Source organism: Nematolebias whitei, chromosome 17, assembly GCF_014905685.2.
Source record: "Nematolebias whitei isolate Nwh7 chromosome 17, NemWhi1, whole genome shotgun sequence".
Lineage (NCBI taxonomy): Eukaryota > Metazoa > Chordata > Actinopteri > Cyprinodontiformes > Rivulidae > Nematolebias > Nematolebias whitei.
In genome coordinates, this window is record NC_056514.1 from 33,671,547 (window position 1) to 33,695,597 (window position 24,051).

The 24,051-nt window shown below is 39.8% G+C and overlaps 1 protein-coding gene across 1 annotated transcript; it reads right to left on the reverse strand.

Moving 5' to 3' along the window:
- Window positions 1-1,413: 1,413 nt before the first annotated feature.
- On the reverse strand, window positions 1,414-20,742 carry LOC119423527 (synaptopodin 2-like protein). The gene is made up of 5 exons (XM_037690925.1): window positions 20,641-20,742; window positions 13,977-14,128; window positions 13,586-13,879; window positions 12,281-12,663; window positions 1,414-4,611 (listed from the first exon to the last, which is right to left on the reverse strand). The coding sequence occupies exons 1-5, from the start codon at window positions 20,740-20,742 to the stop codon at window positions 2,021-2,023; spliced, it is 3,522 nt and encodes a 1,173-aa protein (XP_037546853.1). The 3' UTR covers window positions 1,414-2,020.
- Window positions 20,743-24,051: the final 3,309 nt, after the last annotated feature.

A 24,051-nucleotide genomic window follows, 5' to 3' on the forward strand; every position in this document is an offset into this window, starting at 1 on the left:
AATCCACTAATAACATAAGATTGAGAATGACCACAGCCTCTCTCCTTTTATCCCTGACCCAAAACGCTCAACCCTGCTGACCCAGAAACATGGTGACAGGATGTACGAGGCTCTGTGTGCCACCACTTCCTCTTTTCTCTCCATCACATTTCGAAAAAGCCATCAGAATTAAGAGTTTAGCATCGCGCCAAATAGAGATTAACTCTAAAAATAGGTGAAAAGGGTTGTGTGTGTGTTCTTTGCTGGAACCAACCCTCTGTGGAGACCAGCAATTTGATGGACCAAACACTGGACCCCATAAGGTGAAGTTTATTTTAGATACAAAACTTGGTTTTAGGATTAGGGGTAGAAATCAGTAAATGTATTCATAAACATTTATTATTAATAATAATAATAGATTTTGTTTGCATTTGTTTTTCCTTCCAGCTCCACAGCAGAAAAACTTACCTTTAGACCCGCACATAACTAAAGTTAGCCCCATCTGTCAACTGATCCTAGTCAAGGGTCAAAGGTTAGATCCCTCTCTGTGGCTTTGGTTGGGTTTCACAGCTCCAAGAACATTAAATGGATGTCATTAAGCTGCTTTGAAATGTAGGCCGACAGTCCTCCAAGAACAATGTCAACAGGAGCAAACGAACGCTGAAGCTGAAATGGCAAAACTAAAATAAGAGAACGATTAAAAAATATATATATATATAAAAAAAATATATATACAGTATTCAGTATTCCACCAAGCTTCTTAGGATGGCAGATATGCTCTGCATTTACAGCTAAGATATAGATGAATAAAATAAAAGATGCAGGGATCATTGTGAAAATGCTGATGACATTCTGCCATAAATCCTGAAATGAAAAAAGGAATAAACTGCAGTGCAATAAAAAGCCTGGATGACGAGTCCTGCAGTGCCTCCATGTGGTGAAAGTTTAAACACAATCAAAACAATTTTCTTTATAGCTCAACTTCTGCTTCTGACATTAATTTTAAAACTACTTTGATCCACAAATCAGGAATGTTCAAAAAAAAAAAAAAGAAAGAAACTAATGAGTGGAGGAGGAGATGGTGTGTCTCCATGTGGAAGTGGGTGGTGACATAGGGAGAAACAGAATGACAGCTGAGGTGAGTCATGTCTATTTTTATTCAAGCCCATGTTCCGGAGGAAAATAATCGCGGACACGTTATACACATCTCATGTTTCATATCATCAAACAGGAAACCAAATCTGCAGCGGAACGATTTACCCTAAAATTACCGTCCAAAAACAAAGCACACCTTCAAAAATCTATTCCACCTAACTCAAACACTTAAAAACATCTACAAGAGTGAAATGTTGTTAGTAAAACAACTTGTTTAATATGTTATGGTCAGATACCAACAGTATAGTCACAGAATGTTTAAATATTTCAATGTCTAATTATCGAAACACATCAAACATTTTTTTCTGTGCTCTTCATCTCTGCTTCCTGTTGAACTTTTCTCATACTGTATCCCTCTTGAAGTATTCTTCTCCTAACACATCCTCTATTCCTCTTTTTTAGGGTTAAACTTTACCTTTTGAATAATATTTACAGATCACTATTTCATTTTCCCTCATTCTTTTTGCACAATCACCCTGCTCCTTAGGTTTCTATTCTAAAGTTCTGTTCTCAGACGTATGAATCCCTTGTAATATTGCTCAACCAAATAAAAGAGATATAAACAAGATTAAACAAAAAAAAATGCTACATGTGAGGCTAATGCAATAATATCTTGTGATAAAATGTGAATGATTTAACCTCCTTGCTGAAATAATAATAATAAAAATAATGGACAGGCAAACTTTCCAGAGTATACCCTGCCTGCCCATTGTTTAGTGGGATCGACACCAGCCCTCCGTGACTCCAAACTGGACTAAACACAAACAGAAAATGAGTGATTACAATACAACTAATAAAAGGTCAGTTAAGAAGAAAACTTAGCTAAAATCACATGGATCTTTGCTCCCACTGAGCACTAAATTGTTCCACCCAGATGAAGCTCTGTTCAGTGCATAGTGGATCCTGGACGCCATACAGAAGGCTGCAGACCCAGGTTAGAAGTGCTGAACCGAGGCCTGGGGACCCTGGTGGTTTGAGAGCTGCTGCATCCCTGCTGAGAGGAACTCGTGGGACCCAGAGGACTTAGATCTGGGGCACTTTTAAAATGCTTGTTGGCCTGCGGAGCAGCTGGGGACTGAGGTTGGGAAAACGTAGGAGGCTGAACTGGCTTTGGAACAGGCGGAGAGGAGAAGGTAGGAAGCTGAGGGAGTGGGACGGTAGGGGCAGGAGGCACTGGAGAAGACAGTGGGGAGGAGGCCCATTGAGGTTGGTATGGCTGGGGTGAAGGATGTTGGTTTTGGAAGGGGGTGGCACCAATGGTGGGTGGAGAAAGTATGGCATCAGAGTACCTCAGTGGTTCCCCAAGTGTGGTAGCAGAACGGGGTACAATAACTTTGGGAGTGGACATCGTGGCTGTTGGAGGTGGTGTTGAGAATCGCTTTACCTCATAAACTCGTGCTGTCTTCGAAGGACCACCTCTCTGCTGACTATGGTTGGAGGTGTCCTGGGGAACACCGCCTCCATAGCTGAAGAGGGAGGAGTGAAGCTGGTAGGGCTGGTGGTTCATCACGTCCACAGGCTTGATGCCTCCTTTCTGCCCTTTAGTTCTCGTTGTCCCAGAATTTTTCACTTCAGGTTTTTTCTGAGCCTTTGGAGGGCAGGAAGGAGAGAGGAGGGGGTTGTAGTTAATGGGGGGTGGAGCACGGATGTTAGATGAGTACTTCCAGGTGGCAGGGAGGGAAGGTGTGGGTGAGGGCTCCCTGGTTTGAGCAGGTGAGTAAGGGGCTGCAGCAACGGATGGCGATCGCTCCACAACATATCGATCCATCCGGTTCTGTCTTCTAGCAAACAGCTGACCTCCTTTTCCTGCAAGCTGAAGTACCTGAGGGGCCTGTGGTTTAGGAGCAACAGGTGGTGGTCTGGGTCCTCGCTGAGCCTGCATGAAGTTACAGGCCTCTGCCCCAAGCCTGAGCCAGTCCTCTTCAGGTCCAGATTCATGACCAGCTTCTGTGCTGGGAGCGACGGTTTCAACACACGGACTTCTCTCAAAGTGGTCATCCATGTTCTGAACCATTGACAGCAAGTCTGGATTTGGAGAAACATCTTTGCTTTGGAGTGCACTGAACATTGGCTTCTTGCTACTACGACAACGAGCATCGCGCAGAATGCCGGTGCGAGCAGCCGGGACCGAAATGCGTTGCTCACGTGTAACCAGTGGGTCATTAACAGGAGCACTAGGAGGAGGTGTTGAAGTCACTGTCATGTCATTGTAGGAGTTGGCAGATGGGGTTAGAGAGGGTTGGTTAGCAGAAGAAGTAGGGAATGAGACCCGAGTCAAACCTGAAGGGGTATTTGATGGGAAAATGTGAATAGGAGCTGGAATACAAGTGGGAGGAGATGAATGAGGAACAGAAAGAGAATTATATGGTGGAGAAAAGGTTTGAGCAGAGTGCAAGACTGGGCTTGAGGGAGAGGCATGCACTGCAGGAGGTGGATTTGTAGAAGGAGGCTGAGAGAAAGGTGTTGACACAGAGGAGGGAGGTGAAAGAGCTGATGGGGGTGAGTTAACAGAGGGGGAAGTGTTACTGTTATTTCTTGGAGGGATATAAAGAGAAGTGCTAGACACCGCCCTCCTCGCATCTGGCCCTGACGAATGTTGAGTAGGCGAGATTGTCACCATGGAGATTGCTGCCACAGGTTTGGGTGCCATGGTTAGAGGTGTGGGTTTGGGTTGGGGAGGGCGAAACATCACGGAGGTTACAGAGGCATGAGAAGGGGATGAGCCAGGGGTGAAGGGGCGGGCAGTGCGGTTAAGGACACTGGGATTAGGATTAAAGGTAGAATTATTGTGCATGTCTATGCTTGAGCTTGGACTAAAATCAATGTTAGGAGTATTGTTGGAGTTGCTATGGGGCCCATTTTGAGTTTGATTGGATGCCTCAGAGGTTGGGCTCAGGAAAACACTCCCCCGACTTACAGCAACTGAACCCCCATTGGTTAGAGCCACAGCTAGAGGAGACATGTCGTTTTTGATCGTCTGCTTCTTGATGCCTCTTTCAATCCGTGAGTTGTGACTGGGTGAGCTTTCCAACCCTGGGTGTTGATTTTCAAAAGTCTCAAGTCCTGGGGTTGGATAGGCTGAGATGTCTACTTTTGTGCTACAGTTTGGTGTTGTTGGAGTAGTTGGTGTGATTGATGGACAGGCAGAGCTTCTCCTTTCCAGCAAATCAAGATAGCCAGAATCCCATGTAGAGTCAAAAGAGCTAGAGAATCCCTCTTCCTCTACTTCTGAGCCACTTAGAATTAAACTTCCTCCTTCGTCCTCTGTCTCTCCCTCTGTTTCCCCTCCTTTGTCTCCCTCAGCTTTGCCAAAGCAGGTTAGTGTGTACTTCTTGGCTCTCTGCCTTCGTTTCTTGAACATAAGCACCCCTTTCGAATTGGGGTTGGGAGCATCAGTCAGCAACGACGCAATAGAGCGACACTTAGATCGAGCTTCTTTCACCTGTTTCTCCACCACGCTCTCTCCACGTTGCAACTCTGTAAGACAAGACATAACAAAAAGAGCAAGATACCAAAATAAATGTGCTGAAATGAGCAGAAACACAGCAGAGCGGTGGTAATGGGCGTTCTGATTAATACAAAACAAGAAACAGGCAACAGATAATGGAAGCAACTGCTGGTAGGGGCTGATTTCTACGATTTAACCACAGCAAGGAACAGGAAGGAGCATTACCAGTGACAAACAGTATTATGGATTTAAAACAAATAATTATTGCTGATCTTCAAAAGTTGTCACACTTTCTGGGAAAGTTGGATCCCACTGTTTGCCCTTCCCAAATTGTGCCTGTGTGCCTGCTTTTATTGCTCCATTTTTGAGGACAAACAGGAAAATACTTAACATTTTAGCTGGTAGACATACTAAGCATATAAGCTAGTTTCAGAACAGAATCAGAGACGTATTTCAGTCATCTAAGACAATGTGATATTCTCAGAAATTATGGATTGACAATCATCTTTGTGGCCTTTATTGTGTGAGTTTATATCTTTTCTTGTTCAAGACTGTCTTTTTGGTATCTTGACTTGTCTCTCATTTATATATTTACAACAAAATATAAATATATCCAGCCTCTCCATACACAATATTTATACAAGTTTTGGGAACTGGACAACATCAAATAAAGTTCAGTGGGGAAAAAAGTAAAGAGTAAAGTAAAGGCATGGCCTCCCTTGGCAAGTATACCACTCATTACCTTTCATACCAGACTTTTAGTAAAATAACTTTTTTGTTGAGAAATGACTGGCAAAACTCACTGTTTACCAGTCGAGCTACATTCCTACCCTCACCTATGGTCATGAGCTCTGGCAAGTGACCAAAAGAATGAGATTGTGGATACAGGTGGTTGAAAAGAGTTTCCTCCACAGGGTAGCTGGACTCCCTTAGAGATAGGGTGAGATGTTCAGTTATCAGGAGACACTCAGAGTAGAACTGCTGCCCCTCCACATCGAGAGGAGCCAGTTGAGGTGGTTCAAGCATCTGATAAGGATGCTCCCAAGGCACCTCCCTAGGGAGGGATTCAGGCAAACCCAACTGGGAGGGGACCCTGGGGAAGACCAAGGACACGCTGGAGAGACTATGTCTCTCAGATGGCCTGGGAACGCCTTGGAATATTCCCAGAAGAGGTGGAAGAGGGAGCTGTGGAAAGAGATGTCTGGGCCTTCCTGCTCAATCTGCTGTCCTGGTGACCCGACTTCGGAACAAGCAGAAAATTCATTCATCCTTAATTTATACAGGTTAGTCTCATTGAGCCTCGAGGACTCATTTACAAGAGAGACCTGTAAGATGATGGATGGATGGACGGACGGACAGACGGACGGATGGATGGATGGAAATAACTGAATTGTAGCCAATTTGGATAAACCTTAAAAATAAAATAATGCATGGTCATGCTTAGACTATGTATTGTGAACTCTTATCTACTACCCCATCAAATCTTAGCTCAATATCTGTACACTCGACTGAGTTATAGCAGTTTTTGTATTGCTAATATCCAATAGCTGTGCATTCAATGATTATTCATTCAAATTTGTCAAGTAATTTGTGAAACATTCTAACAGACAAACTGGGTTGACTCCAAAACTCTATACTAAAGTTTTAAGCAAATATCTTGTACAATAAGTAGCACTTGGAGCATGGGTTGTGTATGACTCTTAACTTCAACCACACCAATTTTTTTTATACAATATTTGTAAAATTGACTAAATTATAGCCATTTTTGTGTTTAATATCAGTTGGCTGGGGTGAATAGCTTTATTTGAATTGGCTCAAAACTGAAAGCTTCATTAAAATCTGTCAAGTGTTTCATGAGATATTTTCCCAACGGACAGAGTTGACTGCAAATAGTTAAAGGCAAAAATTTAAACAAAGATCTTGTGCAATCCATTAGTGCTCACAATATGTTGAGTGTATGTTAGGTTGATTGGTAATTTTAATTGTCACTAGGTGTGAGTGAGGGTGTGGATGGTTGTTTGTCTCGTTTGTCTCTACGTGTCCCTGTGATGGACTGGAGGCCTGTTCAGGGTGTCCCCCGCCTCTCGCACAGTGACTGCTGGATATGGGCACCAGTGACCCCCGCAAACAGAAAAGGAAAAAGTGGGTAAAAACAATGGATATATGGATGGATAATATTATATTGTAATATATTTAAAGAGATAAAGTGTCTATGGTTTGTCTGTGAGTTAAACATGGTTCAGTGTTCCTACGAAAAAATGCAGTGATGAAAATGATTCTGTTTTGATTTACGTGTGTTGACTAAAACCCCAAAACATTAGAAGATTGATGTTTCTTTTGTTTTATTTTTTATTTAGATGGTGGCTAAGAGAAAAATTTTCAACAATCAATCCAAATGGTGTCAAATAATTGCCAAAACCTCCAACCTAAGTGTATCAATTGAATTTTTAATCGGTCGCAGTGCAATAAATGCTTTAAACCCCATACAAATCTATTCAGTACATGTTGACGGAATATTTCAGCCTGGACCAAAGAAGTGTAGCAATAAATCATACACTTTTATCCAAAAAGCCTCGCCACATAGAGTTTAAAAAGATATTTTACAACTTGCAAACATCTGCCCATTGATTCCATTGAGTTTTGAGCCTGTTATTTTTATTTTTATTTTATTTTTTTATATAAGTAATACATTAAAATGAAATCCATTCAGTCTAAAACAAATTTTCCCACTAGTCAAAACTGTTTAAATAAAATTATTTAGGAGCATGATGCGTCTTACCTGCATATACTGTGCATGGATCGGTGTGTCCACCTTTGTCTGAATATGAAGAAGATGTGAGGTCTTTCATCTCACTGCTGTGAGTGTGTGGGTGTAATAAACCTCTCTCAGACCATCCCACACACCCTAACAGAGTGGAGATCTGCTCTGAGTGGAGACCCGTTTAGTGTCCGTCCATCTGCCCCGCTCTCAGAGCATGGCCCATGTAAAGACCTTTGTCAGTTTTCAGACACCCAAACCGACACATGATGTCAACCCCCTATTCCTGTCCGATGAGCATCAAACACCTGTCCGCTCTCTGTCCCAAACACACACACACACAGATAGGGAGACCCATCACCACATATTTAAACAGCAATCCCATTGAGTGTGTGTGAACGTGTGTGTTGTAGTCACAAAGCCAGTTGTGGGGTATATTGGAAGATGAGTTCATGATGTACCAGTTGTTGCTCACAAACACACAGAGTGTTAGCCAGCAATTCAAAGCTAAAGCCACTGTGTGTGTATGTGTGTGTGTGTGTTTGTAACATGAGAAAGGGCAGATCCCTGGATGCCACTGCCATCGTTTTTGTCCCATAGTAAAGCCCTCACCCTACGTTTAAGTTATTCCGGGCTTTGGGCTCCTGAACATGACGGATCATTACAGCAGCATGCACTGGTCTGAAAACAGAACTCAGTCAGTAGATAGTTATTTAGTTAAATCAGCTATCATCTCTTGAAATGATGATGTAACCTAACAAAGTCAACAAAACCATCAAAGCTAAAGCAACAGTTCAGGATTTTGGGAACAACGATCATTCTCTATTGAGATAAGAACTGTATTTGATGTTGGCACTAGAAGTAATAATGAGCTTTAACATTGTGACAATTTGTAGGAGACAAACTGTTTTTTAGTTATTAAGTAAAGGCTTAGCATTCTTTGAAGATATAAATAAAATGAATCATATTCAAACAGAGTTTTGGACTAAGATCATCTTGTGATGAGAAGGCTCAGAATTATAACCATTTTGATAAAAATTTGAAAATGATGTTATACGCAATTTCATGTAAGATCTCTTAGCGCTCAGAGTATGTTGTGCCAAGTAGGTATCTCTGCAGACAAATACAAAAGGCGTATCTGGAGGGCCACATCTGATTGGATGATAACAAACAAGGCATATCTGGAGGGCCACATATGATTGGACGATAACAAACGAGGCCTATCTGGAGGGCCACATATGATGGGTCGATAACAAACAAGGAGTTATTGGCAGATTGTGTTAACCACAGACATATTATGTCTATGCTGTTAACTGGTTTGACATTAGCGCTGTCTCCGGTTCGACATTGGCGGCATCTCCATAACTTCTCTTTCCGTCTCTCTTAACACAGAACTTCCGGTTATATTTCAAAATAAGAGCAACATAAATGGGTACTGGGGAGGGCTAAATGTTTTTGGTTTTTTTTATATATATATATATATACCTAGCCTTTACATAAAAAAAACAGAATCTGTTTTGGTTGTTTAATAATGTCAAAATACTTACAATCAATTCATAAATAAATAAAAATAAAGTAACCAAATTAATAATGATACTTAAACTGGCTTTGGGACAAAGGATGTTTCCTTTAACTTTACATTTTTTGTTCAACTTTTAAAGCAGTCATTGCAGATGAGTGATTGTTAGTTTCTGTCAGATTTCTGCAACTGGAGCAGGTATTTCTGTTTACTGGTTAACTTCCTCAGCTGCCTCACAGTTTAAGGATCAACCCTACTCCATGTTTCAGCTCCTTTCATAGATCAGATCTCATAGAAGAACTTCTAAAGAGCAAATTTTGTTTTTAGCTTTTGTTTTGGGCCATTATCTCGTCACAGGACTCATGCTCTTTAATTGAGACCAGACTTTTTGACAAATGGGAGCAGGTTTTGCTTCAGATGCTTCATATTTCATTGTACCCAGACCACACTCCAGCCAACCTGTGTCAGGTGCAGCCTACAACCCAAGAACAGAAGAGAATCTTCTTGTGTTTGACAGCAGATATAACACTGTTTCTTAGAAATCTTCAGTTTTAAAAAAGAGCTGACGTAACTTACGTAAAGAGCCAGCAGATACAACTAGCCAATCAGCGTTTTCTCTCTAGAAACGCCCACTTTTGGCTACAACGACACCAATTTTAGGTCAATATCTGTAAAATTAACTGAGTTAGTCATTGTTGGTTAACTGCGATGATCATATTGAACTGGGGTGACTCTGAAAGTTAAAACAGTTACAGACTCACTATTACTAATAATTATGTTTGGAGATTTTTATTAAAATTTGTCCAGTGGTTCTTAAGTAATTTTGCTAACAGATAAGGCTGATGCAAAGCATGTGCAGTATGTAAAGGAGTGCGATGGTGATGTTCAGCTGCTACCACTCCAAATTTGATGAAAATGTATTTAAAGTGGCTGAATTATAGCCATTGTTGTGTTGGCTAATACAGAGTAGTTGTAGAAGCTATCTTGAAATGGCTTGACTCCAAATATTAATGAGTTGTAGATGTACATCCAGTGAATACCCTCTGAGAGTTTTAAGTCAATAAATCAAGTCGTTTTTTAAGATATTTTGCTAACAGACAAACATAGTTGATGTCTAGTTAATTGCAAAGGTTAAAAAGCAGAGTTTGTGTTATCAAGCTAGTCCTTAAAATTATTAGCTCAATACGAAATATCTGATTTAAAGCCATTTTTGTGTTCCTCTATTTGCTCTGCTGTGGTGGCCATTTTGAATGAGATTGTCTCTAAAAGTCAATCAGTTGTAAATGTACACACAAAAAAATTACTTTCTGGAATTTCATCTAAACCAATCCACTGGTTCAAGAGATATTTAGCTAAATCTACAGACAAAAAACAGAGACATGGGCAAAAACACGGTTGTCAGAAATTATGGTGTTGGCTACAACGCAGCATGTTTCACACTTTGTTTGATGCTTCTTCAGTGAACTACATCAATTTGTATGTTTTGAGACACAAAATAATAAAGAATTAACGTGAATAATCGTGTGAATTTTCAGTTTTCTTTTGCTCACTTCATATAAATCAACGACCCCTTTTACATTCTAACAAATTGTTCATCCGCCTTCTTTGTGTTTCAATAAATAATTGTATAAACTGTTAAATGTAGGGATGCACGATATAATCGGCATGTATCGTATCAGCAGATATTAGCGATAAAGTTAAATATTGGACATCAGTTTTTCCATCAAAATAACACAGAGATAAAAGGCGCTGTTTTAGATTGTGTAACCACATTTGGCCTTCTGTTTTAAGTTTTTTTTTATTATGCACTTTTCACTTGTCGCTTGTGCACAGGTTGAGTTTAGCTTTGTGAAAATTTACAAAGTTGTACTGTTCGAGTGTCATTGTGTTAGAGAGAATAAATGTCATGAATAAATTTAACATTAAACATAATCCAAGTTTAAGTGTTACATCATTTCAGCCCCTTTTTGGCATCTGCATTTGGTAGCAGGTGAAATTGACAAAGACCATGCAGAATAATGTCCTATTTTAATTCCACAGCAGAGGAAGCTACAGTATGTAGTCTCTGTAAGTAGGTCTTGGGAAAAAAATATCGGTATTGGTATCAGTTATCGGTCACATAACTTTTAACATATTGGCATATTGGATATCGCCAGAAATCCAATATTGAGCATCCCTAGTTAAATGTCAAATTTGTTTACCTTAACCGTGGAATGATTAATATATAAATACCAGTGACCTCCGCAACCCAAAAGGAAGAAGAGGGTAAAGATAGATGGATGGATGGATGGATGGATGGATGGATGGATGGATGGATGGAGTTTTAAATCTTACATGATGAAAACTGTAACCAGCAAAACTTTAGAGCAGTTTTTTTTATTTTAATTAAAATAAATTCATTAATACAAGCCCCTTTAAACACATTTCTACCTCACACAAACCACAAAACAAACAGATTCAAATACCGTATACCACTTGGTACATCACACACACATGAAAACACACACACACACACTCGAATATATAAATATACAAATGGTCAGTAAAGCAAGATTATACCCAGTTTGTCAATCAAAAGTTTCAACGGCTATAAAAACAGCTACTGGGCAAATGCTCTGAATGCTGACTGAAGAGACAGACTGCTGTTTAAGGAGACCCAAGAAAAGAGGGGTCGTGGGGTGGGGGGTAAAATCTCTGCCAGTATCAGATGTACCCATCTCGGAAACGAACGCAGACATATTAGCAACAGGGAGTGACCACTAGATGGAGATCTAGCAAAAAGATTAGGGACCCCTAAGCAAGTTGAACTTGGTCTCCTCTTCCTATCAGCAGAAGCATCAGACGTGCTGTAGCTTCAGCAGACGTCCTCATGGAGACCAAAAGATGTGCATTCTTATGCCACACAATTAAAGCTGTTTTCTGCTTGACCATTTTAGAAGAAAACCACCAGGAGATGAACACCACCTACATAATTGACCACGCTGAGCCAATGCATAAACTGGTATGGCTAGAGGTAACTTAGGATAACCTATCTGTTCTTTTTGTTTCCATTTCTGTTGCTGTTTTATTTGCAGCAAAATTCTATAAACCACGAGGAGTGGCGGCACTGTGAAGGGGTTTAAGTTAGCTAAAGTCTCAAATCCTGCATAGCTGCAGCGTATGCTAAAATATTTACTAAGATGCTCATTAGGTGATATATAAACAACACACTTTGGCTAATCAAGAGGAAGATTATTCATTCAGTTTACGTTTTACTCACTGCCACTCAGTCTTAGACTATAAGGGCTCTCTATATATTTATTGCTCAAGGGTAGATAAAATGAAATGGATGAAAGTAAATTAAAACATAACTTTAAAACAGGCACATTTTAGTTAAGAACTAAAAATGTATTAAAAATGTACATGTTAAAATAATACCCACTGGCTTGTCGAGCTTTGTCCATGTAGGTGATGGAGAGTTCATCCCTTACGGGGGTCAGCTGTGGTCCCACCATGGGCACCAGATGATCACCGGAGCCCAACTTCAGCGCTTCCTTTACCCGTTCTGGGGAAACTAAAGGAGGGCAGACAGGTGCACTGCAGCCCCCCGCCTCCTGGAAACCACTGTCCCCTTCTCCTTCTGCATCCACCCCACTCTGATCAGGGGTTGGGGTGAGTGTGTGAGGGGTGAGAGTGTGTGGGGTGTGTGCAGAAGTGGTCCACTCTGTTTGGTGAGGCAGGTAGATCAGTTCTCGGCGAGGAACTCCAGGAACACACCGATTGTCCCACTGCAGGGAAACTCCTGCGTCTGTTGCACTCTCGTATCTTAAAAATTATAAAACACAACAAAAATGATCAGTTTTAATGAGGGAACTTGAAATACACATGCTTGCAAAGCCTCAAGAGATGAAAATTAGATTTTCACATTAATCAAACATGTATATCAATTTTATACACAGCAAAAGAAAATGTAAAAATTTTGCTAACTTCAGCTTTTAACTAGCCTAGTGATACTTTTACCTAGTATTTTGCTACTTTTAGCTAGCATTTTGCTACTTTTAGCTAGCATTTTGCTACTTTTAGCTATAATTTTGCTGTTTTTGGCTAGCATTCAGCTACTTTTAGCTAGCCTTTTGCAACTTCTATCATTTTACCACTTTTAGCTAGTTTTTCCACTATATTTACCTCCCAGTTATCTTTTTGCATCTTTTAGCTAGCAATTGTTTCTTTTAGCAAGCATTCTACTACTTTTAGCTAATGTTTAGCTACTTAATAAAGTTCTAAAAAAAATCATGTTTAGCTACTTTTAGCCTTTTGCTATTTTTTGCTACATTTAGCTAGTGTTTGGCTACTTGTAGTTTTTAGTTAGCTTTTGCTATTTTTAGCATTTAGCTTTGAACTACATTTTGTTTTAATTTTGACTTTTGATTCTTTTGGCTTTGAGCCAGCATTTTTGCATGTATTAGCTAATATTTTTTTATTTTTAGATTGTAGCTTTTTTTTTTTTTTAACTTTTGCAGCATTTCGTTATTTTTAGCTTTTGGCTAATTTTTTGCATCTTTTAGCTGTTTTCCTACTTTGAACTGGTGTTTTACTGTATTTAGCTTTTAGTTAGAATTTTGCTACTTCGGCTTTTCTTCAGTTTCTTCAGCAAGACTCAGCAACGTCATTCAGCACTCAGCATTCAATCGCTCGTGATTCAGGTAATCTTGAATTTTGTCAGAAGAACTGTGTCTCCAGTTCTTACCCGCTCATCTCCGATGTTTCTTCTTCTTGGTTGTCGGTGCGTGCAGGTGGGCGTGCATGAGGAGAAGTGCGTCGCTGACGACGTTGGTGCATGTGCAAATGTGTGTCTGCATCACTGTCTGTTTCTCCGTAATAGGCCTCACTGTCTGGAGGGGATGTGACACCCCTGGGTAACTCGGCAGGAAGAAAGGAGGAACTGTTTAGGAGGGCCACAGGAGGAGACAGGACCCTCACAGAGGACTGAAGCAATGAAGAGTGATCTGAGCAAGAAGAGGAGTGAAATCCAGAGGAAGTCCTGGAAACAAACATATAAACAAGTTGAGAAAATGTAAAGCAGTTGGTATAATATGACAACATGGTCAGAGATCACATCATGAGCTTTGTGTTCTAACCTTTTAACCTTCAGGTTCAGGGTGCCACTCTCTTTATCTATTAGGTTCATGGCTTGAGCGTGATTGAGCTCTGCACACATGTGGTCACCAATAGCAACAAGCTCGTCAAGCTCCTTCAGCCCGGCTCGGCATGCTTTGCTGCGCCTGCGTATCTAAACAGAGAAAATACAAGTCTTTTTAAGTACAAAGTACACTAAATAAATACTTAGTTTATTTTTCATTGTCTTTTTTTTTGCCTGCCATTAGGTAACATTCTGTACTTACAGTTCTATTAGTTTCTATTTATGCCTGCCTCAGAAAAATGAAGGTGGATGATAATGTTTTTGCTCATCTGTGAGAATGTTGTGTTTCTATAACCTAAATATGCCATGGAGGATTTTTATTGACTTTAGCAGAAAGTAAATTTTGTATATAAATCTACAAATGATTACCTGTTGACATCAATTCAATTTAAGATGACTGCTACACAACTATTAGCTGCTATGACTGCTAATAGACACAGCCTACACAAAAGTGGCTATAAATCAGTCAGTTTTACAGATAATGGGCTAAAATTTGATGATAATAATAATAATAATGTGTTATGTGTTGTCATTATTGTACACTTCCTGGTCAAAAAAAAAAGTCACCGCCTGCATTTAACTAAGCAAATAGGTACAGGCCTCCTATTGGATAATTACTGCATGGACAATTATCTTTCAGCTGGCAACAAGTTATTTAACCTCAACTGGTGCAATGAGTTACTTCTCATTTCTTAAACAACCATGTTGAAAGACACATCGTGTGGTCGTGGAAAAAATGTCAGTCTGTTGGAGAAGGGTGAAATCAATGACATGCATCAAGCAGAGATAACATCTAAAGGAGATTGCAGAAACTACTAAAATTGGGTTAAGAACTGTACAACGCATTATTAAAAACTTGAAGGATAGTGGAGACCCATTGTCTTCAAGGAAAAAATGTGGCCTGAAAAAAATCCTGAATGATCGTGATCGGTGATCACTTAAACATTTGGAGAAATCAAATCGAAGAAAAACAACAGTAGCACTCAGGGCTGTGTTTAACAGTGAACGTAAGAGCATTTCTACACGCACAATGTGAAGGGAACTTGGAAGTGGGGCTGAACAGCTGTGTAGCCTTAAGAAAACCAGTAATCAGTGAGGCTAACTGGAAAAAAAATGCTTCAGTTTGCTAGGGAGCATAAAGATTGGACTCTGGAGCAATGGAAGAAGGTCATGTGGTCTGATGAGTCCAGATTTACCCTGTTCCAGAGTGATGGGCACATCAGGGTAAGAAGAGAGGCAGGTGAAGTGATGCACCCATCATGCTTAGTGTCTAGTCATCAATGCAAGATCTTGGTGAAAGATTAATGCAACAATGGATGGAAATAGATCTTGTGACACTGCAGAAGCTTATCGAGACAATGCCACAGTGAATGCATGCCGTAATCAAAGCTAAAGGCGGTCCAATGAAATATTAGTGTGTGACCTTTTTTTTTGGTGGTGACTTTGTTTTTTTTAGTCAGGCAGTGTATGATCCCATACAATGGCGAAATTGGCTTTCTGCATTTAACCCATCTACCCCCAGGTGGAGCAATGGGCAGCTATTGAAAGCGCCCAGGGAGCAATTGGGGATAGGGTGTGCTGCTCTGAAACACCATGAGATGTGCAATGACTGGGGATCGAACCTTGGACTTTCGGATCCCGAGTCGGCTGCCCTGCCTCTACCCCATGTGGTGGTAGCTGAGAGTCACATACTCTCAGCGCCAACAAATCACACAAAATTTCCCAGTATCACAAGCGACTGTGCATAGCTTTATTATCAAGATTTCACCAAAATGTTTTTTTTATTCTTTTCACACTTACTCTAAAACTCTGGCATTGGGGCTATGGGCACTGTGCACCACTTCAAGGAATACAGTACGGTCTTTGAATCTACTTTGGTTTAGAACTTCTCTGATCTTCTTAAACAGACAAATTCCGTTCTTTAGTTTTATAGACCAAGTTTGTGACGGCAGCTGCTGCTGGAGGGCGGTGATGTCATGGGACACTTCGGGAAGCGTGTTAGTCGGGGTGGGGGTGTGTGGATGTGAAGGTGCATTCTTGTCACAGTTTGAGTTAAAAAAAGATAAGGCCGTCCCATCTGTTCCCTCGTACACGCACATACACACAGAAATACATACTTTATCACAGCTGAAGGTAAAAATGTTGAGTGTTCAGGCACATTTAGCCGTATCAGAAGGCTATATCTTGGCCCAGATATCCCTCTTCACGTTCACACCAGTGGAGCAAGGACAAGCTATCTTTCTCACTTCTGTCTTTCTGAGAGGCAAATACACCCCCACTCACATATAAATAACATAAAAGAGGGGATTTGAACAGCTGCATCACCATTCAGGAACCGGGCTGCATGTCTGTCATTCACCATATGTCGCCCCCACATTCCCAAAATAAAACCTTGCAGCGGATTTAACCACATTCCTAGACAGACAGAGGGAGACAGGCACTACTGTGATGGGAAGGATATAAAAAAATAAAGGCCTGTCAATCCAGTGATTACTTTTGAAAGAATCGTTCAAATCTGGAATATTTTGTGGTACAGATATACAAACATACACACAGCCCCTGGCAAAAACAACACAACATTGAAATTAAATATTTTATGGAGATAAAAAGCATGTAAAGTGTGTGTGTCTGTATGTCTATCTTTGAGTGTGAATAAGAGGTCGACCTTTTTCCATGCTCGGCTTCCAGCGCCTCTTAAACGAGCTATTCTGATCCTCCGCTTGCCCTCCAGGCTTATCTAAAGTATGCCCAACTACACATAAGCCAACACAAGAAACGCGCAAGAGGAGGAACACACTAATCAAACTCCTGGATGAAGAGAAAGCATTGGTGCCAGAGCTTCTTGGCTTCAAAATGAGTGGCCTCTGACTTTATAACGTCAGTGTGAGCGAGTTCACATTCCTGCTTTTGAAAATAGCTTTGTCTATTAGAGGGAACATGCTAAACTATCCGCAAATATAGACGTTCAGATTTTTCATACCAGAATCAGAAAGCTTTTATTGTTGCATATACATTTGTAGTAAGTAACACTCAATGGTTAAATAAACCAAATAAGTCAAATAAACGTTTGACTTACAGTGTGTCTATGTAATTTCAAAATACAACAACCCCCTGGATAGCTTTTATTTAAAAAAAAAAAAAAAAACTTGCAGACAGTAATCAGTGGATGTATCTACAACTGATTAACTTTTGGACTTAACCCGATTCAAGATATCTTGAAGACAACTGACTTAAAAAAAAAAAACTTATCCATACTCTATTCACTACATATATTGTACACATATTTAAATACACATTGCAGATCTTTGATACGGAGCATATCATCCATGAAACTGTTTTGCGTTATCATTACAAGATGGTGTGCGCTATCGAAAAACTTCCAACTGTTTCTGAAAGCGGAGACATACAGTTAATATGTGGTTATTGTGGCCATTTTATTTGTGCTGTTGCGGAAGCAAACTATCAGCCTATTTGTTGCCTCTTTCCCGCACATGCAAAATGCACAGAACAGTGTAAAGTAATAGCAATAGAGCAATGAGCAGCAAATAATTAGATTCAGAAAAAAAATGTCAAATGCACTCACAAGACATTGTTTTATCCTTTCTATTGTCAAAAGTAGCAATAATGCTAAGATGCTATAGATATCACATGAGATTGCACATAATGTTATTTTGAAAGTTTGACCAAAATGACTAAAGCTCTCACTTCTCAATGAAAGATGAATTTAGCTTATAACTCTGGCATGACAGGTGGCAAGTGAGATGCATTCCTTCAATTTGAGACTGTTTTCAAACACATTAGGAGTTCTAGTCATTATAAGTTAAAACGGAAGGTTGGTCCCGCAGACAACCCAGAGATATTTAAGGCAATTTTGGGGGGTTATGTCCAACGAGAAGCTAGCACATCAAGGTTATTCCAAAATCTGTACACACGCACCGCATTAAACTAAAGGGTAACTCAAACATAGAGTGCCCCAATAATCACCCTGGTGAACCTCCAGTTGCTGGTTCTGATGAAGGCTCAGACATTCAGGACCCCAAAGTAGGTATAATAAAGATAAGGTGAACTGTGGCACTCTGGGAAAGTCTGTTTACATGACTGGGGAGTGGTGGTGCAGAGGTTAGAGAGATGGGCCTGTGATCGGAAGGTCACCGGGTCACGCCCCGGTACCGTCAACACCAAAAATGTGGGTTGGGTAGGTGAAGCACCCACATTTGCCCCTACCCTCATTCGCCCCACTCTGGGCCCATGAGCAAGGCCCTTAACCCCCCATCTGCTCCCTAAACAGGTCTCTCTTGAAAATGAGTTCTCGTGGCTCAATGAGACTACCTGTATAAATAAAGGCTAAATGAAAAAAAAATAATAATCTTGATCTTTATAGAGAAATCACTGACAAAGGAATAGCAATTCAGAAGGTTATGCTGAAACTAATATGGAAGATTGCAAACACAATAGATCTTTCACACATTAAGGGTTACAAGGATCACTGTGATGGATCTAGAGGTGATGCTTCCATTGAAGGATCCTGAGGATGGCGATGATGAAATTTAAGATGGCAGCTCCAACAGTCTTCTTTTTGGGCACACAGCTAGGACCTGGGCCAACAAGGAAAGGCCTTTAACTACCAATTCTTTGTTCGAAGAGTGTTCTTACTGTTGCACACTTTTGAGATTAGCATGAGTTTAGTACAACAATATTAATTTTAAAGTTAAAAATCCAGTAATTAGAGAAAATCCAAATAGGGTTAAGTTTACCTCAGTTCATATTTATCAGCTAGTGTTTGGGGCGGCTGTGGCTGAGTTGTTAGAGCAGTTGTCCTCCAGTGGGAGAGTTGGAGGTTCAATTCCACCAGCAGTCACATGCTGGAGTGTCCCTGGGCAAGACACTGAATCCCTCATTGCCTTCGATGTGTGTCCCATCGGCATATGAATGTGACCTAAAGCACTGATTAGTCTTTGTAGAGACATAGAAGAATTCTGTATGAATGGGTAAATGAGGGCACAGATTGTAGTGTAAAGCGCTTTGAGTATCTTGATAAGATAGAAAGGTGCTATATAAGTGCAGTCCAGTTACCATTTATTTACCATTTAAATTTGAAAAAATCTTAAACATGTGCAGCCACATAGATTCAAACATGTGTAGAGTTAATGCTTTTCATTTTGAGTTTTTGCAAACCTATCTCTGAAACTCCCCTAACTGAATCCTGCTATGGCTCTCAGAATGAAGTGATGGAATTGGACTCAAGATGAACCCTAGGCCAGTGATCATGTTGTTCTCTGACCCAGAAACAACAGGTGACTGGTAAATTGAACTGGACTGTGGCCAACAACTGCAGTGTAGAACTGGATGAAGAATATGTCATGTCAAAGTTACTCAAATTACAAAAAAAAAGAAAAAGATCTGCAACCTTTCACTTTACTGGTAGATTCTTTCCAATTAACCATTGAATTTTAGATGGATAGTTTCTGGCACTTAAAAATACAAACTTTTCTTTTCTTTTTGGGCAACACCAAAAGAAATAAACAATAAAGTTTGTTGTTAATCCATTTACCTGATCTTGTAAATTAAAGGTCCAGCTTTCCTTAAAGAAATGCATTTCGCCTACAACCTTTCATGCCAGAATTTTAAAATAAAGTTATCTTAAGTTGAGAAATGATGGAATTACGAGCAATTTTACACAGTACGGTAAAATCTTGCGAAATCTGTTAGAGCTTGGAGAATGTTTTGTGAATGATTCTGAGATACTACCACAGCAAATTTTACCTTAATATTTGTAAAATGTACTGAGTTATAGACATTTGTGTGTTGGTGTGTGTCTTTTGTACATCCAATTACTGTACATCCTGATGTAAGCTCAATCATCCAGGTAAATAAATCACAAAAAAGTTAAATCAAGAAGAATCTGTCCAGATGACCTGATTTAACTGTTTTGTGATACGTCCAATTACCATTTTACAACAGTTTAACAATAAAACAGTTAATTCAGCAGTTTAGGCAAGTATCTCCCACATAACGTAGTACTTGAAGTATGTTTTGGGGTTGACTCTCAGATACAACATCCAGATTAAGCTTAATATCAGTCAAACTAACACATTTTTAGCCATTTTTTGTGTTTTCTAGGATCCATTAACTGTGACAACCATCTTGAATTGGTTTGACTTTCAAAGTTTTTGAGTTCTATATTCATATTATGAGAAATTTCACAAACAAACAGGGTTTACCTCTAACAGTTAATGTCAAAGATTTAAAAGGAACCTGGAGAGATATGTTAGTTCTCGGACTGTGTAGTAGGGATGACTCTCAGCTGCCACCACATCGAATTTTAAATGAATATCCATCAAACTGACTGAGTTACATCCATTTTTGTGTTTGTCAAACTCCATTAGCTGTAGCAGCCATCTTGAATCAAGTCGACTCTAAAAGTACACCAGTTCTAGATGTAGTGATTGCAATTGAGAGATTCATTAAAATCTACCCTGGGATTTAAGAGATATTTTGCTGACACCACAGTTAAACAAAGTCAAATCATGAATAGCTGCTTTAAAAGCTCAATGCATCATTTATTTTGTCCAAAAATGTTTTGAGTTTTCCTTCTACTGTACCTTTGCCACCTGTAGAGGCTTTTGCAGCTCCGCTCCTCCTTGCAGTCTGAAACCCCATGGGGCTCCTCCTGAGATGGAGACCACAATCTCCTCTGCCACCATCCTTCTGCTCCCACCCAGACCACTGATTGTCTGTGAGATCTCCTCTTCTACTGTGAGACCTTCTCCTCTGCAGTCCCTCACACTCTGCCGAAGGGGCTCTCATTACTCTCCAGAGTCTCTCCACCCATGAGGAGACAGAGGGTGGCTGGCTTTCATCTGTCTCCAATGGAATGTGGCATCATGGGGGTCGGGGTTCTGTGTGTGCGTGCGTTTAACACTTGCCATGTCAGTCTCAAGTTCCCCATACAGAAGGGGATGCTTCCAGATATACACTCTAGAAATAACCCCCTCCTCCTCTTTGACCTCCTCAACACAGTGAGCCTGTTGAGGATCAGTGGCACAAAGTTTTTTATACCATCTTTGAAACCACAAGGTAAAGCTTATTTAAAATTCTTATGGTTGAGTTTGTTTGTCTGAAAATACAATTTAGCCGTGTTGATATGGATGTTAGCAGGAGCAAGGATTTCTCTGCCCTCTGAACTCAAATTCACACAAAGCATTAGATAATTCCCTTGATTTACCCTCAGATTGGCTCAAATCACTTGTAGCAGTATGTTGTGATTATTTCCTAAAATTTCATTAATATCCATCCAGTGGTTCATGAGATATTTTGCTAACGGACAGAGTGGTATCTAACAGCAAGACTTTAACCTCCTAGGACCTGGCATCCACATATGCAAGAGTTCAAGTCTTAGGAGGTTAAACAAAGATCTTGTGCAATCTCTTAGCTCTTATTATAGTTTGTGTTACAAAAAAATGTTTAAACTTTTAAATGAATATGGCAAAGTTTAATAGTTAGTCTATTGAGATTAGGTAAACAGCTGACATACATCTCTGGTATAGGCTACACTAGGAAAATCATTGTCTTAAAATGTGATTTAATACACTAATAATTGCATTAAACTGTGCTAAAATATATCAATAATGCCTTAAACTGGGTTATAATATAAAAATAATAGCCTTAAATTGAGCTATTATATATGAATAATTGCTTTAAATTGTGTTTGAACACTAATAATTTCTTTAAACTCTGAATGCTACACCAACAAATGCCTTGAGTTGTGTTATATATAATGCACTATTTGTCTTTTGCTTAAATACACTAATGGTATTGTTAACCTTGGCTCATTGTGTGACCAACTTCTCCATTCATTTTGTATTTTTCTGGGGTTTCTTTTCTTTTCTTGCAACTGTGTTCTGTTTTATTTGTGCATTGTCACCTTTTTAACTAGACACCTTCTAGTGAACCCAGTAACCAGTGGTGGACACAGTTCCACTAATCCGCTAACAGCTAATAGCGGAACTAATTTTTTGTTTAGCAGATTAGCATTTTCGCTAATTGTGGAAACCGTTAGCGGAATTAACTTCCGCTAAATTGGGTTTCGCCAATGTCTGCTAACAAAATTCACAAGCTTGTTCCTGTCTGTTGTGGGCATATCTCGAAGAGTCCAGTGGGTACACTGTTAGCTTACTACATGTAATGTGACAAGACGTGATTGGTCGATGCAGTGGCGACAAGCTGAAGGCACACTATTGGCCAAGTGGTTAGAGCGGTCGTCCTCCACTGTAAGAGTTGGGGGTTTGATTCCACCAGTAGTCACATGCCGAAGTGTCCCTGGGCAAAACACTGAACCCCTCATTGCCTCTGGTGTGTGTCCCATTGGTGTATGAATGTGATAAAGCACTAGTCTTTGTACAGATATAGTAGAGTGTTGTATGAATGGGTAAATTAGGGCACAGATTGTGGTGTAAAGCACTTTGAGTATCTTGACAAGATAAAAAAGTGCTATATAAGTACAGTCCATTGACCATTTACTATGCAACACGTGACAAGACGTGATTGGTTGACGCAGCAGCAAGCTGAAGGCACGCTATTGGCTTACTATGTGCACATGTGACAAGTATATTGTCATTCGCATCACATGTGGTACATGAGGTGGAATGAAATTATGTACTCGGGGTCCCAGTTACACCCAAAAATATCAAAAATATAAAGTCTAAAAAGAAACAGTATATAAGGATCTAAGAGCTACACTAAGATATATGCTAACCGAATGCCAAATGGTATGCTAAAAAATCTAAGATATATGCTAAATACTAATACTGTAATGTAAAACAATACGGTGTATCAACAGTCCGACAAGACGTGATTGGTCGACGTAGCTTCAACTGGAAGGAGATGAAGACGTAAGATGCAGACTGAGTGACAGTCGTCTTGGCAGTTTAGTGATGGCTTCCGCTAATTGTTTTACCTGTTTAGTGTTAGCAAAGCTAATTATTTAGTTAGCGGAATATGGGTTAGCTAAGATAACTTTTTGGTTAGCTGCACACACCACTTCCAGTAACTAAAACAGTATAATAAATTTTGAGTCACACAGGCAGAAGATCTTGCCTTAGAATGTCAGAATCTTCAATTACGCCATACACACCAGGAAATTTAAAAAAATATTGACATCAATAATAATTCTTTTTTTTTTTTTTTATCTGAAAAGGGATGAAGGATCCAACCTGAAGTGGAAACCAACTGCACATCAAGGGCAGTTTATAATCTGAGCACATCTCAGCGACCCACCCCAAGTGCAAATGATCCAGAGCAATTCACTTCAAACACCCTCCTCTAGAGGAAATCCAACAAACACCCATGCAGGTTGGGGGATTAATTAAACTACTGTATATAACTCAGTCCTTTCACCTTGTCCTGTCCTTTTTTAGTCTTCGACTACTAATGAGTCCAAACAAAACACAGCAGCATAATCTTCTTAATCTAACTTTAAATGTAAGTTTTCTAGCAATTTATTATTTTAATCTCCTTCCTCTCCTCCTCCCCCAATCTCTTGGGGGTTCCCTCTTTTTTAAATACTGATACTAATAAAAATTTGAATGTTCAAACTGGCACTCTCATAATAGCTTGTTGGTACTTGCTAGGCAGGTGACAAAATATCAAGTTTCAACAAACTACACATCATATTGAAGTTTTGGATGCAGAGAATCTGAAAATCATAATAACTCTTTTTTTGAAAATTGTATTTAAATTAATTTTAAATCTATTTATTATTTGTACTTGTGCACATTCTGGACACATTCTATTTAGTTTGAGAAACCTCGAGATTTACTTACATTGTGAACTAGCTGCTAAAACTTTGTTATAGTAACAAAATACATTTATTAAAAAGTTAAACTGAAAAGCTAAAGGCTGGTTATAATGTAAAATGTACTAACTGCAACATGAACGTCCTGCGCGCAGCAGAGGAGGGAGGAGAAGAGAACAGCGGAAGTCGCTGTGCGTCCTCCGGATGTGGACGTGGCACA

Excerpts from the sequence above, each read along its gene's own strand:
- LOC119423527 (XM_037690925.1), bottom strand. The coding sequence starts at position 20,742 with ATGGTGGCAGAGGAGATTGTGGTCTCCATCTCAGGAGGAGCCCCATGG. Across the intron at positions 14,129-20,640 it reads AGCCTCTACAGGTGGCAAAG|ATACGCAGGCGCAGCAAAGC; the intron begins GTACAGTAGAAG and ends TTCTCTGTTTAG. Across the intron at positions 4,612-12,280 it reads GGACAAAGCTCGACAAGCCA|AGTTGCAACGTGGAGAGAGC; the intron begins GTGGGTATTATT and ends CTTGTCTTACAG.